Here is a 20553-nt window from a genome sequence, read left to right on the forward strand (position 1 = left end):
AAAGTGATTTGAATTTGCTATCTGACAACAAAGGAGTTGCGAGACCACCTTTTTCAGGGAATCAGTCTAGCAATCTTTTTGAACATTGTTAGCTTTTGTTTTTGTTACAAGTAAAACACTTAACGTCTCTGATCAACAGATGGTACACTTGTTAACACAGATCAACTATGGTTAACCTTCTCTAACAAAGTAGAGGACAACACAAATATTAGCACATAATGCCAATCTTCTCTGTAGGTTCAGAGGATAACAAAGACTTCCCTGCCTAAAACAGAGGATAACACAAACTATTAGCAATTAATGCCAGACTTTCCTGTTGGTTCAGAGGATAACAAATTCTTCTCTGCCTAAAAGAGAGTATAACACAAACAATTAGCAAGTAATGCCAATCTTCCCTGCCTAAAACAGAGGATAACCAATATTAGCACGTAATGCTAACCTTCCCTGTCTGAAACAGAAGATAACCAATTCTTCCCTAAAATTAATTTTTAGAGGATAACCTAGTTAACCAAACCCTACAGCTGTCTGTTAACTCTTCTCTGACAGCGCAGAGGTTTACATGTAATGGTTCTTTGGATAGAGTTTCACTCTCCAACCCTTGGTTGTACTGAAAGATTCAGTCTGGATTCAGGTGAGCAGCTCGATTCGGGTCATGGCACCAAAACTGTTGGAAACTTTTTTTTAGCTTCTTTTTAAGAAGAGACCAGGAGATTCTTGGTAAAGCAGGAGTTTGTTTTTATTTCGTTGCTGTAGTCATCTGCAAGAAGTCTTCAAGAAATTTTTAGGAAAATCGTCAAGCAATCTCCAAGAAAATCTTCAAGAAATCTCCAAGAAAAAAATCTAACTAAAACCTGCTAGGTTGAAGTTTATATGTTTCAAGGGGGAGCAGTACATAGAGGTGGAGACCATTAAAACTAAAAGTATGCAAATGCAGAACAGGAACTTAGCCCAGATCAGGAACTTTCCTGATCCTTGATCTTTTAAGTATCCAAGTGTCGTTCAAATGCATAGGTGCTAGAGAGCCTGAAACAAAAGGCACAGTTGTACCTTAGAATTAGCATTCGCACTGTCTCAGGGCTTGGGCTTCCTGCTCTTAGAATGTAAATCACAATACACATTCAGCCTATACTGTTATATTGGAATCTGTGTTTAATCATTATAAATTTGTAAGTTTTATGATTATTTTAAAAGCTTGTTTTAAAACATCACCTCACTCTTCCTTGCACTGTTCCTTTCCAAACAATGGGGCATGGTAAAACACTGATATTTTCAGTGGACACAATGTGTTTATTCAGAGATACGTAAACTACAAACAGGCATCACTGTTTCCAAATTAGAATTTTTGCATGCAATCATTATGGGAGTGGATTTGGATGCTCAACACCTTTACAAAAAAAGAGTGATAATCAAAACAGCAGAAACAATAGTTTCCACAAAAAACATTCTGGTTCCCTTCAAACAGTGGTGTAATGTGGGCCGTACGTCATATGCTTATTTACTGCCCAAAGCTGATCGCAAATTTAAGACTTCAAACTAAGAATCAATATTTGCATATAACCTCAGTATGGCCACTTTCCAGATAGCACACATATGACTGCAAGATGTCCGTTAAAGATCTCTTGAAAGCATCTGCTGTCTACAAACATCTTACAGATGTCAGTTTTACTTGCATTTGTCTATTTGACATCTAAAAAGAGATGTCCTACAGACATATTGCAGATGAGCAAACAACCTAAATAGTATGTCTTGCAGATGTATATGCAGACATCAAAATAGACGTGCTATCCTAGATAGCAAGATGTACTCTGACTAGTTCTAATTAGACTGCTGGAGACTTACCCCTCTGCTCCATCTGCCGCACATGGGCCAATCAGGCCAGATGCGGCGGCTTTTAGCCGGTCGTCCTGACACTGAAGTGCACAGTGCACAGAGTGTGGCATGATTTCATTTTTATTTACAGTTCAGTAATCCTTTATTTAAAATTGATAGGCAGTAAAATGTTTACTTTTATTTTAATTATACAAATCGCTTATGATGAATGCAGTTTTAAAGAAAAGAACGTATTTGATTAGGTTGACATGAGGATAATTTATTAAAGTATGCCATTGCAATTACATTTACAAAAAAATAAACAAACAAAAAAAATTATACAGAAAATACATGAGAAAATACAAAGAGTTTATTTGCAAAAAGGTCAAAATGTGTACCACCCACGGTACCCTCTTGGGACCTGCCTTTAGTGCTGGAAGCACTGCAGCAGGCTCCATTTGAGCCTTTGCCAGCAGTTGAGCTGAAGTTCTTATCAATGAATACTCTACTCCTGCTCGCATTGGCCTCCATCAAGAGGGTAGGGGACCTGCAGGCTTTTTCGGTCGACGAAATGTGCTTAGAGTTTGGGCCTGCCAATTCCCAGGTAACACTGGTATTTCCCAAAACCCCATTCAGAGACCAGGTGGTGAACCTTCAAGTGCTGCCCCTTGAGAAGGCAGACCCAGCCCTAGCTATGCTTTGTCCTGTCTGAGCACTAAGATGCTACGTTGACAAGACACAAAGCTTCAGGAGCTCAGACCAGCTCTTTGCCTGTCATGGAAGCCAGCAAAAGGGGAATGCCATCTCCAAGCAGAGAATGGCCCACTGGATAATGGACACCATTACCCTGGCCTACCAAGCACAGGGTGTGCCCTGCCCCCTCAGGTTACGAGCACACTCAACTAGAAGTGTTGCATTGTCCTGGGCGCTGGCTTGTGGCGCCTTGCTGGCATAGATCTGTAGAGCGATTCTTAACACATTTGCTATATTCTATAGTCTAAGTGTGGAACCGGTATCCTCCGGTGTTCTCACCTCAAATGGGTAGAAGCACTGAGAGGCCAGGTTTCAGGTGTGTGTATTTTCATGGCATAGCCTCCATGGCAGAGCCCCATGTTTCCCCAGCAGACCTTTTGCCCACCTAAGAGGTTCAATCACCTCCAATTTTCCACATGCAAAATGGAAATGGAAATATTGTCCATATGCGTATTCGTTCGAAGACCTCCTATGGGAAGGCTGGGCTTCCGCATGTCCCTGTTTACTAAAATGTGGGACATTTCCCAGTGTTCCAGTCTGACAAAATGGGTAGTAGTGACAAGAGTAGCTGGCTTCTTGTGGTCGAGCCCCGGCCTACGCCAATAGACTGAGGGGGCTTGTGGGCTCCCACAGGACACTGGAAGAGTCAGCATCCATTGCGTTTTGGTAGGGATCCCAATTTGTTGGTCATCCGACATGACCGACTGAAAGGGATGTATGTTTCGGTTACGTATGTAATCCTCGTTCCCTGAAGAAGGGAATGGAGACGTCACATCCCGTCGCCACAGAGCTGTACCTCCACTGAAGGGGCCAGGTCACTAGTTCAGCTCCTCAGCGAAAACTTGAATATGTGCTGCAGCTGATTTTTCAAGGACTGAGGGTTACATACGTAACAGAGACAAAAATTATTAAGATCATTAAGATCAGCACCAGTCTTTTTAAGAACTGGAGTAATGGAAGCCATTTTTAAAGATGAAGGAACAGTAGCAGTTGATAATGAAGAACACACAATAGCAGTAATGATAGAGGAAAGCAAATGAATAAAATACTTAATTAAAACCGTAGGTAAAGGATCAAGTGAACAAGTGGAACTTGTAATCTGCTTAGCAATATACTCAAATGAAGGCAGCTCAAATATAGAAAAAGTGTTTGCGGATCAGCAAATGTTATTATGTATTTTGATTACTCTGTTTTAATTTCTAATGATTAAGTAATTCATAATGTATATTATAAGTATAATATTTTAGAAAATTAGACACACATTGAGTGGGAGAAAGTGAAACAGTATCATGAGATTTCAACGGTTTGTTAATAGTACTGAATAAAGTCCTTGTATAAGATTGACTATTAGCAATAATATTTGCATAGAAAGATGATTTTGCTTGTTCCAATGCAGCCTTGTAGGAAACAAGATGCTCAAGGTACATCTGTTTATGTACTTCAAGGCAGTTCTTTTGGAGAAGAGTTAACAAAAGATTTGCGGGTTCTCAAAAAAGCAACAGAATCAAGTATTTGAAACAAAAGTGTACCAGATTATTATAAAAGTGTTTCAGATGTAGAAGTAGAAAATAGCACTGGTTTACAGAATAATCAATCATTCCATCCAAAACATTAAAGTCAATATTTTTGATATTTCGAAACGTTGAGGTTTAACTCTTACCAAGGCAAGAGAAATATTAAATAAACAGAAAATTAAATCGAGGTGAAATTATTTAGAGGTTTAACACCAGAAAATTGTGTTGGAAAATTCACATACTGCACAAAATCAAATTAAAATTATTATATTGAGTGCTAACATTATTATTAAAATTAAAATTAAAATCTCCCAAAAACATGATATTTGGAGATAAGGTACACAGATGATTTAAAATAGAAGAAATGTCACTAAAAAATATTCATAGCAGATGCCTTTGGTGGCCTATAAATCAGGACAAGAAAAGTGGGAATCAAGCCTTTAAGTTGTGCAACCAACATTTCAAAAGATGATGGATCTGATATAGAAATCGGATAGACTTTGTATCTGTCACGATAAATACCACCCCCTTTACCAGAACAACGAGGTTTACATATGTATTCATATCCTGATGGAACTGATTCATTCAAATGAAAAAGATCATTAGGCTTTTGCCAAGTCTCAGTCACACACATAAAATCAACACTTTGGTCCTTGATAAATTCATGAATGAATGAAGTCTTATTGTTAAGTGATAAAACGTTAAAAAGTGCAAAACGAAGTAACTCATACATAACTAATAGAGAATGGGTGTGATTACAGTGTGCTGTAGCATAACTTTGAAGGCTGTGAGTGTACTTAACTAGCATTCTCTCAATGGAAGGAGACACTTTCCTGTAATTTTATTTGTGAAAAATCTTTCATCTTTGTTGTACATTACTTGGTAAGGGAAGCGCTCACAGCCCTAACATTTAATCAATCAATCACTTTTATTTGTGTAGCGCTTTTAACGATACAGATTGTGTCAAGGCACTGAACAGTATAAAATAGAAGAATACAATGATAGGGATGTATAATGACAAGAGTGAACAATTTATTATTAACTGCAGAAGACTCTGTAAATCTCTGTAATCAAATCAACGATAATCCCTAGAAAATAAGTGTCCCCAAATAAGAAAGCCAGAGGCGACAGTGGCAAGGAATCCAAAACCACTGTGAGAAAAAAAATCATTGGGAGAAACCAGGCTTAGTTGGGGCCAGTTCTTCTCTGACTGGACACCCAGAACTTCCAGTTCAGTTTTTAAACGGAGCTATGTCAGATTGTGTGAAGGACTTGTGCATCTGGATCCAGTGATCTGTCCACGGGGCTTATCCTGGTCCTGGTCTTTGATGAACATAATCTCTGGGTGCTGATCCACCATATAATCTGGATACTAACTGAGAAACAGAATAAGAAAGAAACAGACTAATGTTATCTTAGATGCCAATCGTTTTTCCAGCGTTATGTGTAGACTAGGTTAAAAAGATCTGTCTTTAATCTAGATTTAAACTGACAGAGTGTGTCTGCTTCCCAAACAGTGTTAGGGAGATTGTTCCAGAGTTTGGGTGCTAAATAGGAAAAGGATCTGCTGCCTGCAGTCAAAGTAATTATGTAATTAAAAATGCTTAAGTAAAATCTATCCGATGTTTGATAGGAGCCAATGCAGTGTTGACAGAACCGGGCTAATATGGTCATACTTCCTAGTTTTAGTAAGGACTCTAGCTGCTGCGTTTTGGACTAGCTGAAGTTTGTTTATCAAGCGTGCAGAACAACCGCCCAATAAAGCATTACAATAATCTAACCTAGAGGTCATAAAAGCATTAATTAATATTTCTGCATTAGATGTTGAAAGCATAGGTCATAATTTGTATACCGTAAATTCTGGACTATAAAGCGCACCTGCATATAAGCCGCATCCGCTCTATTTTTAAAAAAATAAAAATAAAAAAATAAACAAGCCGCACCTGCATATAAGCCGCATCCGCTCTATTTAAAAAAGTTTTGCTCTTCCCGCTGCCTCCTCCAGCGTCTCACCATAGACTCATTGACGCTAAGCTTCCGAGCAGCAGCGCGGTCTCCTTCTTGTATAGCGAGATCGATGGCCTTCAACTTAAAACTTGCATCATACGAACTTCTTCGTGTGGGTTCCATGATGAAGGGGTGAGGATTTGAAAAGATAGAGTTTGACAGGATTGGTCATTTGTCGTCCTTCTATCCGCTTCTACCGACTTATATCTGCTAAAGAGGAACTAGCGTATTCTTCTTGAACTAGCGTATTCTTCTTTGCATTTATTTTGTCTTAGTTTTGATTCTAATTCCGGTTAGAGCGCCCCTAGCGGTGGGAAAAAATCTGCAGAATAGCCGCACCTTTGTATGAGCCGCATGGTTCAAAACCTATGAAAAAGTAGCGGCTTATAGTCCAGAATTTACGGTATATTTTTAAGATGGAAAAATACAGTTTTACAGATGCTAGAAACATGGTTGTGGGGTCCAATAATTTTAGGTCCAATAATTAGCACCTCCATTTTTTCAGAATTTAGCATCAAAAAGTTAACATAATATATCATGGGGCTTGCAATAGTTCATAACAGGAATGCTAACACCATGTCTCCTGATATTATATCCCAGAGGTAACATGTATAGGTTGAAAAGTGCTTACAGTGCTTTGATGCAACCTGTGTTGTTAAAAGCGCTATATAAATAAAAATGATTGATTGATTGATTGAAAAGTAACAGCCCTAGTACTGAGCCTTGAGGAACTCCATATTTCACTTGTGAACAATATGATACCTCCTCATTTACTGCTACAAACTGATAGCGGTCAGATAGATATGATTTGAACCATGCTAAGGCGCTTCCTCTAATGCCAACATAGTTTTCTAGTCTCTTCAAGAGAATGTTGTGATCGATAGTATCGAATGCTGCGCTAAGATCTAATAGCACTAATAACGAGATAAAACCACGATCAGATGATAGAAGCAGGTCATTAATAACTCTAATTAGAGAAGTCTCAGTACTATGGTGCGGTCTAAATCCTGATCCTCGCAGATACTATTTTCTCTAAGAATGAATTGTGTGCGGATAGGACCTTATCTAGTATCTTTGACAGAAAAGGGAGATTAGAGATTGGTCTGTAATTTACTAAGTCTTTGGGATCAAGATGTGGTTTCTTAATAAGAGGCTTAACTACAGCCAGTTTGAAGGTTTTGGGAACATATCCTAATGACAATGATGAATTAATAATGGTCAAAATAGGATCTATGACTTCTGGAAGCAAATCTTTTAATATTTTAAATGGAATAGGGTCTAACATACATGTTGCTGGTTTAGATGGTTTAACAAGTTTGTACAATTCTTCCTGTCCTATAACAGAGAATGAGTGTAATGAGTGCAATAGAGAATGACGCTTTATTTTTAGTTAATTTAGTCACTGTATTGAATAAATACCAGGGGTTGTGTTTGTTTTCTTCTAAAACAGATGCAAAATAATCAGATCAGACAGTTTTAATGCTTTTCTGTACGATAGGGTATTTTACCGCCAGGACATACAAAATACTTCTGATTTTGTTTTTAACAAGTAGAAAATATTTTACTAATTCACACTTACATATAGTTTTTCACAATAAGAGGTAAGTTATTTTGGTGTGCTGTCCAGGAAAGGACTCAAAGCTCTGCAGGACTTCCATCCAGCCTGATGCCCAAGTATATTTGCATGCTACCCAATACTCAAACTTAGCAACTATCTTAATAACTATTAATATGAATAAAGTAAATTAAAAAAATATTTGTTCTTAGTTGATATTAGTGTTACCAAGAATATTTGTTACCAACAGCAATTAGCTGTATAATATCTGACATGAATTTGAAGGTCTTTGGAAGAGGTTTTGATGAGTGCAAGCTTTTATTAATAGACACAGTCAAAACACAGGGTTGAACAACAGCAAATGAGTATGGCTTAATATTAATCTGTGTGAATTTCTTGTTTTGCATGATAAACCAGTTTTCTCTATCAGCCACATGTTGAAACAGAAGCTGAATCTGTGGGCACTACAGTCACCTCAAATAAAGAAATAGGAAAAAAATATATATTGTTATAGTTATATTATAAATTGCATATTGATTATTTTGCACTCACTAAATTAAGAAATTACTGTCACTGCAGTCAAATATCAGAGCTGGAGTCTTTTAAGACAGTATCCTCTTGAAAGCCCTAATGCCTGTACCATATGCAATTTATATTGCATATTGTTATATTGCTGTTGGTGTTTATTCATGTATATGTAATAGATTAATTGTTGAAACCAAATGAGTGACATGTAAATGTATGTATTTGTGTAGAATGCACATCCTCTCCATGTCTGCACGATGGCACCTGCATTGTAGACTCCTCTCACTCCTTCCACTGTGCCTGCCTGGCTGGATATACTGGAAAGAGATGTGAACATGGTGAGAACAGTCTTTTAAAGAGATAAATTACATCCAAAATGCATTGAAGTCTATACTCAAACTGCTGCTTATTTGTTCTTCCTGTTGTTTCTTTAAAGGCAACTAAGAAAACTATTGTGCTCTGTTTGATCTTACATCATACTGCAACACTGTGGCGCTAAATAAATAACACCATGTGTTCCATTACACATGTTACACCACAGCATGTAACAGTTGTATGCATGGGTTATTTTGTTCTTGTGATTTTATCAGTTGTGCCATTTCCCCCCTAACTAAAACACTGCTCAGATCTGTTGTGGCTTTGATTGTTTTTTTTATTCACAAAATAGTGCATAAACAGTACATTTTGTGTCTAAAATGTAAGTCACTTAATATCAATTACTTGTTTATTGAACTACTTTGTATAAAACCATTCAAACATTGAGATTGAGTTTATATTGAGGTACACATCACTCTTGGCTGAGTGGTGTTGTTCCTGTTTATTTTGATTTCTGTTTGAAGTCAACCTAATGCAGAGCCCTGTGTATATGATGTCCCAGTGCTTGAGTGCAGAAGGCCTTTGCTTCCAGTCCACGGGACCACAGAGCATCTGGATGTAAGGGTTGGAGGACATGCTGTGTTCCAGTGTGACCCAGGATACACATTAAAGGGTTTCAGGATGGCCACATGTTTATTAGATGGTTCATGGAGCACACCAAGTCCAAAGTGTGGTAAGCAACTAAAAACTCATTATAAGATACAGATCTACAAACAAGGGAAAAAAGCAAGTCATAAAATTTATTATTTCCTAGTTAAAGTTTCTTTTTAAAATTGACTCACTGTAGTTGTTTAAGCATGACTGAATCTTTTCATCAGTGCCTGAACAATACTGCAGCATTCCTCCAAAGCCAGAGCATGGTGATCACTTCCTTGTTTACGGACCAAATGATGTACTTATTGCTATGCAGTATTTCTGCTATAAGCAATACAAACTGAACGGAACCCCTCAGAGAACCTGTCTGGGTAATAACACTTGGAGTGGGACAGCACCAACCTGTGTCAAAGGTACTGAACTGCATAAAATGCAATAACTTTAGTAAGTCTTGGTCCATAGTAGGGATGCATGATATTGGATTTTTGCAGATATCCAAAACGGTTGATACCAACATATTTATTTTTTCACACATATACATATAATAAATAGACTAAAGATTAAGCATATTTGGCATGCTGTCCAGGGAGATCGGTCTGAGCTCAGCAATTTTATCACTAATGCTATACCAGCCATGTAAATTATCTGTGCATGCTCCTCTTGAAATTTGTGTATAAAACATCAATTGGAAACAACTGTAACACAACACAGGGAATGAACCAAAGACGGGATGGAGAGTAACACTGATGAGACTGTTTTAATGGTGATGAATGGTGAAGAAAGCTTTTCTGACTGTCCTTGGACAGCAATTATGAGTTTAGTCCAAATAGAAGAGCCGGGTAAAGTACAGAACAGTACAGATACGTGGAGATCATATGAAGAGGTCAGGAGCTAGCGTAGAGGGGGGTGAACGTTATATCCGACGAGGGTAAACGGAGGGAGTGAGGCTTAGATAGGAAACAGGTGGTGGTGATTAGAACTCTGGAGATGATGATCTGGCTGGTGGCGCTTCAGTGGGAGGTGGATGTGGTGAATGTGCCTTGTTGCTCCTCTTATTTTTAGCCTTTAGCCACAACTTTCTTTCTCTTTATATTTTTTGTAGATCACTCTAAAATTTCACAAGTTGAGAGTCAAGTTCAAGAGTTTAAGTGTAGAATGTCAAATTATTCTTGGGTTTCTCCTTGGAGGGTTGGATCCTTGTGTAGAGGTGGCACCACTATCAGTCACAAGCGTCTCTGTCACTTGTTTTTTTCTGTCCACATGTCAGACTCTGTGCTCATTATTGGCTGTTCCAATCAGGGTTTCTAAAATCTCCTCCTCTGGTTGTAGCCAGTGGAGTCATGTTGCAAGCAGTTATATGTGTGAGGCATGGCATCCACATGTTCATGCCATTGGGGCTTCAGGTGAGGCTCTAGGGTTTCATTAGGGTTTGTCCCATTCCCCTGGGGGTGTGGTGTGGGTTTTAGTGATGCCAGTACACTTACATATTCAAAATGCACTTTCAAAATTGCATACTTGATCACCATGTGACCTTGCAGGGAAGCCATAACGGCAGAAAAAAATTCTTTTACAAGACCCTGGCTACTGTGCTTACCTTTTGGTCCCTGGTGAAGTAGGCCTGTGTGTCGCAGGAAAAGTAATATGTAACTATAAGCACATTATCCATACCACCCTCGGACTTCTCTATCATTAAGAAGTCCACCCAGACCAGCTCCATGGATCCATTAGTATGGATACTGACAAGGGGAGCCCTGACACTGGAGGTAAGGAGGTACAAGGAAAGAGCCAATATAGACTATCTTTTAGAGTACCTCCTATAGTAACCCACGAAACTCACAAACCGCAGCACTTTGATTTGATTAGTAGGCCTCTCACAATCCTTGACCTTGTTGATCTTCTCTGGGTCTGTCCTGATGCCCTCCGTAGACACCAAGTAACCCAAGTACTGCTCTTCCTTCCTTATAAGCCATGCTCCTGAAGCCTATCAAAAGCCATCTGGAGCCTCTCTAAATGTTCTTTAAAGGATATGGAGAAAATTGTAACGTCGTCAAGGTAAAAAAGGAGATGGGTGGAATTTAAGTCGTTTAAACAGGAGGTTATCATCCTTTGAAATATGGAGGGTGCATTTTGCAGCCCAAAAGGCATTCCATTGGTCTCAAACAGCCCCATTGGAGTGCAAAATGCTGTCTTGGGCTTGTCTTGTTCAGGTTTACCGGCCAGTATCCAGATTTAAGGTCAAGGTTTGAGAAGTACTTTGCCTGTCCTAAAGTCTTTAGAGCCTTGTTTATCCTTGGCAGAGTGAATGCATCTTGGGCACTGCAGGAGTTGAGCTTCCTGTAGTCCAGTGGTTCCCAACCTTTTCTTGTTTGAGGCACCCTTGGAAAGCCTTTCAAAAGTTCCCGGCACCCTTATAAGGAAATAGATATTTAAAATCTCTGTAGCTTTTTTATTATTATTTATTTATTTGTTTCATTTCGAGAGTTTGCATGCAACAACACCTTATACCTAGTCCTAGATGATATGAGAATACTGTTTACACCAGTGGTTCCCAACCTTTTCTTGTTTGTGGCACCCTTGGAATTTTTTCCCCGAAATTTTGGCGGCAACCTCAAAAGATCTCACGGCACCCCTTAGTGCCGCACACCGGTTGGGAACCACTGCTGTAGTCGATACACAATCGGACTGACCCATCTTTCTTAGTCATAATCACAACAGGGGATGCATACAGACTTTAACTGGGGTGAAGGACTCCTGCTGTCTCCATATCCATCAAAAAACACTTTACTTGCCTGGGAGGGGGGTATTTTGCGAATTGGCATTTGGAATGGCCTCAGTTTGACCAGAAGAATCATGTTGTATTGTTGTGGTGTGACTATAGGATTTAGGGAGAACATCCACATTCTTGTCCAGGAGATCTTTAAGTAGAACATGTTGGTCCTTGCTTTTCACTGCTGCTTTACTAAGGTCAACCCTGCCACTAATCACTACTTTATCTAGACATGCCCCCCATGTACCCAGCTTCACCATGCTTTTTATCAGGGAACTCTACCACCTCATCCACCACGACTGCACCAAACAACTTCAGTGCTAATCCTCTTTACGGGTGAGGTCCTTGCTGTGTACCCATGGATGTTTCAACTGCCATGAGCACTAAACATTTAATTTTTATGCATGCACCCATCAGCAGGGGTCTTAGGCTGCTGGGATTCAGCTAGGTTTGAGTCTGGAAGCACTGCTTGGCACACTCTGGCTGTGTGGCCTGGCTCTCCACACCGGTAACACACAAAGCTTAGACTCTGGCTTGCTTTTCCCTATGCTGACAAGACAGCTAATGAGGAAGCAAGGAACGGAGAGGCCATTCTCTTTTCTAGTTGAGACAGCTTAGCCATTTGTTCTTCCTGAATGAGGACAATTCTTACTCTGATATTTCAGATATGTGCTTTGGCCTATCCATTTTGGTTTTTCCACGACCTCCTGATGTTACATGCACCAGAGCATACTTTTTCTTTGCTCTACTCTGCATCTGGATCCTCTTAGTTTCTCTGCCAAAGTTTTAGAGCTCTGCCTGCAGCTCTCTGAAGTTCGAGAACCTGGGTACCATTAGAGTATTTCTTGTGTACCCCTCCTCATCTGTAAAGCCTTTCCCGTACTTTTAGGTTAGTCTACTATTTTGATCCACAAAGGGCTTAAGTCCTCTTGGCTTCTTCTCCATTATCTGCAACTTTGCCTCCAGTGCTATAACATAAGAACAGGCATCTACCTGACCATCGGGTCTTGCATCTGGGCTGTTGTCGAAGCAGGGTGGCAGTATTGGCCTTAAGGACAAAGGTGGGTCATTTGTGGCATGCTCAGTTGGCAGCAGGAGACTGCATGTGTCGAAAAGGAGCATTGCATGTTTTGAGTTGAGCTTGTGATGGTTTGTGACATTGTAGACTGTGTATTTATTTTGTGCAATCAGGTTAAGGTTGTGGTGATAGGGTTGTGGTGGGTTGTGGTGGGTTGTGGTGATAGCATCGTTTGTTGCCAATTGTGATGAAATGCTTCGAGAGGCTTGTCATGAGGCACATCAAGTCACACCTACCACCTTCACTTGACCCATTACAGTTTGTGTATCGTCCAAACCGCTCTACGGACGATGCTATCACCACAACTCTCCATCTCACCCTCTCACATCTGGACTCAAAGGGAAACTATGTCCGAATGCTGTTCATTGACTTCAGCTCAGCATTCAACATCATCATCCCTCAGCAACTTATAGAGAAGCTAAGCCTGCTGGGCCCAAACACTTCTCTCGGCAACTGGATCCTGGACTTTCTGTCAGGCAGACCTCAGTCAGTCCGGATTGGGAACATCTCCAGCACCTCCACACTGAATACTGGAGCTCCTCAGGGCTGTGTGCTCAGTCCACTGCTGTTCACTTTACTGACTCACGACTGTGCAGCGATGCACAGCTCCAATCATATAATCAAGTTCGCTGATGACACGACCGTGGTGGGTCTCATCAGCAAGAACGACGAGTCAGCATACAGAGATGAGGTGCAGCAGCCAACAATTTATCTCTGAATGTCGACAAGACAAAGGAAATGATTGTTGACTTCAAGCGAGCAAAGAGCGACCATTCTCTGCTGTCCATTGATGGGTCCAAGGTGGAGACCGTCAAGAGCACCAAATTCCTTGGTGTTCATCTGGCGGATAACTTCACCTGGTCACTCAACGCTATATACTGCACAGCTATATGTAGTTGAAATGACAATAAAAAGCCACTTGACTTGACTTGACTTGACTAAGTGGCAGTGTAAGATATATAGTTCAGTTATATGTGCACATAAAAATATATGAGTTTGTCCAAAAAGACTTATAAACTAAAATAGCTTGTCAATTTATAGCTAAATGTCTGTAGTATGTCTCGTGGAATATTAAATGAATGCACTATAATCTCAGAAAAAATTAATCTCAATACACAAAACAACAATTCTTTTTTTTTGGCAGTATTGGCTTTCTTATCAATTGTAACGATACAGTGGCGGAAGCCGGAGTAGATTCCATATGAGTTTTAATGGAGACAGCAAACAAATCCAAACGTAATCCAAACTCAACGTCAAATAATCAGGCAAAGGTTCAAACACAATAATCAGTCCAATCCAGTCGTCAAGGCAAGGGGTAATCCAAAAAATACGATAGTCAGGAAAAAACAGGCAATAGGTCAAAACACGATAGAAACAGACAGATAAAGAAACGCTTGGTATGCAGTGATGAGCTGGCAATACTTCGCACCAGGCTGTTGTTTGGGCCTGGTTAAAATGGCATGCCAAAAGGGAAGTGGGCGTGGAGAAAGCAGAGGAAGAGCTGACAGTCAGAACTCTGGGGAAGGCTCCTCTGCTGCTGGTGTGGCGAATTACATCAATAAACCATCAAATATGTTTTGCATAACAACAAATGACTCAAATTGAAACACAGCAAGTTCAGAATCCAAGCAGGCTGTAAAGAATATAGAAGTGATGGTAGTGTATCCCCAAAAATCACCAGTTTGGTTAAGAATTTCAGTTCTATACAGAGTTCAGCTTTTAAACCACTGCCTGTAAAACTGTCTTTGGCCTAGTGATGCCACAATCCAGGTCATGGCACCAAAGATGTAGCCCTCTCTCTGTGTGCTTGATGGCCTTTACCACTGCCACTTCAGGATCGTGACTCGACCATTTATTCCATAGCAGGCATCTATCAGTGTTGATAACATGAACTCACTTAAGTTTTATTCTAATAACGGAAATTTCAGTGCACATTCAATATAATAACTCATCATAGATAGCTTTCCACCAGCCAACTTGTATGAATCACTTTCCAAAAAAAAAAATGTATTCTCCATATTACTCTGCATTTAGGTTTTTAGTAGTTTAGTACACAAAATATTTCAGTAGACAGAACTTTAGAGCAATAACAACAAAAATACATTAAATTCAAATGTCAACTACTATTAACACGTGTTAACTATTAGTGTTGATAACGTGAACTGAAGAAAAGCACTACACGTTTATCAACACTATAGGCTCAAGAGGCTCAGACAGACCTAGAAATACTGTAATATGCCTTAACCCAACAGTGTCATAGAAACATCTTGTTGACAGTTCAAAACGCTTTGAAAATAAGTATATAAATTTCCCCTCAGAAAGTAGTGGTTCCTGGAGGCCCCACAAAACTGCATGTTTTCCATATTTCCTTAAATATACCTGATTCATCTCATTAGTAAAGATTCCAAGACCTGAAAAAAATCAGCATATATAACGTTTTAATTTTAAAGTGACATGTTTGTGATTCTTTTTAAGCCTTAAATCAAAACATACTTATTATTGTATGAATTACTGCTTTATTTAATTAGAAACACAGTCTATATGCTATCTGTGTAGGTTATTTTACTTTGCATTTTATTAAAAGTAGTCCAACAGCACCCCATACAGAATAAAAGTCCTCACAGAACGGGCGCAAGGATGGCTAGAAACTGCTGCTGCACGCACTATTACTGTTTACTTTATCACACACTGAACGCATCACATGTACATGTTTTCACAGATTAAATGTCGTGATCTAAAACAGTGAATCTAATCATCATTCAGACAAAACTTTGCTTCAAGAATGAGCCACACTGCTGACGTGATCAAATCATTAGCACACCCTGAGCACATGCGAGTCTATTACCTGCAACATAGTATAGCATAATTTATCATATCGGCCCAACGCATATCATCAGATTCTTATAATATCGTGCATCCCTTGTTCTGAGCATTGGACACTTCAATCATCTCATTGTATTTTACATTCAATTATTGTTGGCATATATATGGTATGGCAGTCTGTTGATTTTTCCTTTTTCCAGTTGTACAGTTTTTGTGTGTTACAGAAATGCTTTAATTAAAACCTTTACATTTTTTTCCTTTTTACAGAGCTAGACATAATTCCTGCAGCAGATAATGAACAAAGCAAAGGCAAGCACAAACCTACCGGACAAGACCAAGCAGGTCATGCAAAGAACAAAACTTCAAAAACAGTCAAAGATATAAAACCACAAAAACCTACCCCTGGAAAAGAAGATGTGGGACAAGATGGAAAGTTTGGCGAAGACATGGGCATAGATTTTGGGAGCAATATTGTAAAAGAAAAACCTAAAGCTGAAAACAAAGATGCTGATACCAGCATCAACACGATCAGAAAGAAAGAAACCGAAGAGGATAAGGACACTGTTAAACCCTTTGACAAAGAGGCACATTTAGATATCGGAAAGAAAGTTGGAAGTTCAACAAAAGATTTGGGCATGGAATATATAGATATTGTCTTGATAGACAACAGGATGGCCAATAATCAGACACCAAAGGCTGACGAAACCAAAGATGATGGAATAGACAAAGGACAGAAAAGAACTGATGGACCTCAATATACAATATTAAGCTTGACTGAAGATGAGAAAAACAACATTCTTCATGAAATAGATACCATACACAAAGGGAATAACACTCAATTTTTCAATAGGAATGATATTGAAAATTTGGGGACAGTACTTATAGAAACTGAACAACTCCCGACACCTAATACTGGAAATAATAGCACAACAATCGTACCGATAGAGACCGAAACAACTGAAAAAATGACAATGACGGCTAAACCTACGGAAAAGGTCAAAGTGGATGAAGTGAACGTAAAGATGTCAGAACAGGATTTACAGCAAGAGACAAAAAAAGAATCTCAACAAAATACAGACATAGAAGGTGAATATGGGCAGATTGTTGGTAATAATTGGTCATCTTTACAATGTTCTGTAAAGACCACAAAATTATGCAATTAGGGCCCGTATTCTTAAAGATTCTAAGCATCCTCTGAGTGCTCCTATTTTAGCGTCAGATATTCCAGCTAGGGGTTTTAGCTTGACCAATCTGAGAGCAACTCTGAGGAAGGAAAATACAAAAACTTTTGTGAGGAAGACCCCATCGCTAGCCATTTTCTCCACTGCTAAAGAAAATCTTAAGTGTCTTAAAAGTCCTCGTTCATACTCCTAACAAACTTAACAACCATATTGTAAGGGTTAAGATGCTTCCTCGACTGCTTTTTTTCTTTACTTCTTTAATTTTAACAGAAAACACCCACATTTCTATGAATTTTCTTAGAATTTTGTCACTATGAGCAACTTTCTCATAAAAACAGGTCTAGTTTTGTTAATGGTCCTGATTAGTTTATTTTTCAGCTGACTTGAGTGGAATTACTCACAGGTTCTCTGCCATATTTATACATTTATATATAGACAAATATACATGTGCATATTCAAACGTGGTTGTTAACAAGAGTTGAATTTTGTTCTGTGATACATTGTTTTCTCTCTCTCTCTCAGAGGGTGAAGGGAGGCCATGTCTTCGACTGTCACCGTTGTATAATGGTTACTATAAGTTGGTTCCTGATCTCCTTCCAGAAACAGTGGAGTACTTCTGCAATCAGTCTTATGCTCTGAGTGGGAGCGCACGGAGGACGTGTCATCCTAACGGCACCTGGTCCGGCACACAGCCCATCTGCATGAGAGGTCTCAGATTTCAGCACTGAATTTGCTGAAGAGATACAAAACAGTCATCCATCAACTGATTTATAATGGCAGTTTTCAACTTGTCAGTTTCATCCTTTGCACAGAAATGCAGAATTCTTTTAGGACCTCATTGTAACAACTCATCCAGAGGAAGGGACAGTATTACTTAATTTAGCTTTATTTGGATGGAATTGATTTTACATGGATAGGTGAGGCAAAGGAATTATTAGCAGAGCTTCTCAGTTGTTGTTGTAGTCCTGTTCTAATGTGCATCTCAGTAATCATTACGGACACTGACAAAATCTTGAAAAATCCTACCTCATATAATGCTGTCATGTTTAAGAAACCAGTCTGCTGGAAGTAGCCATAACAAGATGGGTGCACTATTGCTTATTGTGTTTATCGCTTTATAACGAATCAAAATAAAAGTAATTCAAGCTATTATCAAACGGCCAGAGTTTTGAGAATGCAGCGGACATGCAGAACTATAATGTGATAAGAGCTCGCTCAAGTATTGAGGAGCTAAACCATTCAGGGCTTTATAAGTAATTAATTAACAAGATTTTAAAAACTATTCTATGTTTTATAGGGAGCCAGTGCACAGTCATACTTCCTGGGTCTAGTAGACTCTAGCTTTTGCATTTTGTAGATTGTTTAACAAGCATGCAGAACCTTTTTACTCTATTCAAGAGAATGTTGTGATCGATAGCGTCAACAGCTGCGCAAAGATGCAATAGCACTAATAAAGAGATACTCTAATACCATAGATTATATTTGTTTTCTTCTAAAAGACACAAAAAATTATCAGATCTAGTAGTATTTAATGCTTTTCTGTATGATAGGGTAGTTTGCCGCTAGGCCATACAAAATACCTTTAATTTTGTTTTTCTCCAGCTGATACATGATATTCAGTAACTGAGTTTTATCATTTGTTTCTATCTATTATAAACTGTTTTATTTAGTTGACAGCAATTAAATTGGTGCTCTTAATTTTGAAAGTTTTCTGTATTTTCTAGTTCAGGGAAGGGCATAATCTGATACCTGAGTGGCACCACCCCAGAAGGGGTAAAGACCTCATTTCAAAAGATCAGGTCTGCCCCAAAAACATGTACAATTGTCAATGTTATTCTGCGGGCACGTGTAGACATCCAACCATTGAGAGACAACAGTCTGCTGTGTATCTTGTCACCCCGGTGCATGTGACAATGCAAGGAGAAGCCATTTTCACACTTTACAATAAACAATAAACAGTCAAATTAGTCCAATCAGTTTGACAGATAATATCCGAAATATGGAGGGAATTAAGTTATATTTGCTCACTTTAAAGAACAGAGAATGATAAACAGAAAACCGAAGTTACACAAAGATACTACACAAACCTTCTGAAGTGTAAACAGCAAACACCTGCTTAGTCTCACAGATACACCTAGGGTTCTAAAATAGTCTCCTGTTCTTAAAACATCAAGAGTGATTTGTTGATATCAATGTTAGCATTTCAGCTCATTGAAGATTGAGGTGACGCAATCATTTGGTGTTTAAAATGAGGATAAATATCTCATTTGCTGCATTAGATGGAAGGAACAAAATGCTCAATGTAGACACTAGGGGTTGCATTTCAGAGCCAATGAGAAGTGGCTAGAAGAAATTGCAATGTCAGCCTCTCCCCATACCTATGCTCGACTCATTCAGGTTTCCTGGTTGTTTAAACTCGGGAAACAGAGGTAGGCGCTACAGAGCTGCTGCAGAACCTGATTTTACCAAGTGAGACATTTTCCTGGATCAACATTTTTGTTGACCCTGGAACAGCATTATAAAAAAATCTGATTTAAAGAGCCAGTTTATAATCTTTGTGATGTTTAAGCTTACAATCAGTATTTGGTGCTTAATCATCTATCATGTCCTCTGATTTTAGGGATTACTTTTGAATTTTTGAATTAAAATGTTGTTCTAGAGTCAACAAAATGTGTTGACCTAGGAGCACATCTAACTCAGCATTACAAGACGTGCAATGGCTGCTGGTAAAAAAAGAAACCCAAAACATTTACACATTCATATTTAAACCAACCATATAAATGTGACAATCTGTTTTAATAAATACTGTACTGACAAAATTTTAAACATAGATCAGTTCAGAAGTAAATTCAGAACTAAGATGTTTTGTTTGTATTCTTATTTATAGCCTGTCGAGAGCCCAAAGTATCTGTGCTGGTCAAACAGAGAGTTCTGCCTCACCGTATCCCATCCAGGTATAAAATTTGAACCTTTTAATTAATTACTTTAAGCATAAGTAATTTTCAAGTAAATCTTCGAACTGTAAACTGTGTTTCATTAAGTCTGTATTTTTGTCCGTGTTCTCTCTTTCTTTTATGTGTTTGTTTTCAGGAAAACACCTGTGCAAAAGTTTTATTCTTCCTCTGGATTGACAAATTTTTTAAGGGAAGTGCAGCCCACCCAGGCGCCTTTCAGCATGCCCCCGCTCCCACAGGGGTTTCACCATGTCTACACACATATTGAGTATGAGTGTATGTCACCTTATTATCAGCACTTTGGAAGTGCACGCCGAACCTGTCTGAAGATAGGAAAGTGGAGTGGACGCCATGTTTCTTGTTCACCTGGTGAGGACACACATGACAGAGAAGTTCAGGGGTGAAGAACAGTCCTGGCGAGCTGCAACCCTGCAGAGCTTTTCTTCAACCCTAATCAAACACACCTGAACAAGCTAATCAAGGTCTGAATAATTACTTGGAAGCTACAGACAGGTGAGTTTTAATTAGGGTTGGAGCTGAATTCTGCAGGGCTATGGCTCTCCAGGACTGGAGTCCACCACCCCTAAACAATACAAACAACAATGTAGGAGGTCTTTG

At 39.0% G+C, this 20553-nt stretch overlaps 1 protein-coding gene across 3 annotated transcripts in view; it reads left to right on the forward strand.

The window, feature by feature from the left end:
- The window catches only part of pamr1b (peptidase domain containing associated with muscle regeneration 1b), a 51327-nt gene that overhangs the window by 25873 nt on the left and 4901 nt on the right, over positions 1-20553 (forward strand). For all 3 annotated transcript variants that reach the window (XM_043234506.1, XM_043234507.1, XM_043234508.1), the window contains 7 exons: positions 8394-8501; positions 9041-9211; positions 9357-9545; positions 16068-16886; positions 17504-17689; positions 19869-19935; positions 20072-20304. In XM_043234506.1, coding sequence (XP_043090441.1) covers positions 8394-8501; positions 9041-9211; positions 9357-9545; positions 16068-16886; positions 17504-17689; positions 19869-19935; positions 20072-20304 — 1773 coding nt within the window. The remainder of the gene's footprint in view (positions 1-8393; positions 8502-9040; positions 9212-9356; positions 9546-16067; positions 16887-17503; positions 17690-19868; positions 19936-20071; positions 20305-20553) is intronic.

This window comes from Puntigrus tetrazona, unplaced genomic scaffold, assembly GCF_018831695.1.
Source record: "Puntigrus tetrazona isolate hp1 unplaced genomic scaffold, ASM1883169v1 S000001140, whole genome shotgun sequence".
Taxonomy (NCBI): Eukaryota; Metazoa; Chordata; class Actinopteri; order Cypriniformes; family Cyprinidae; genus Puntigrus; species Puntigrus tetrazona.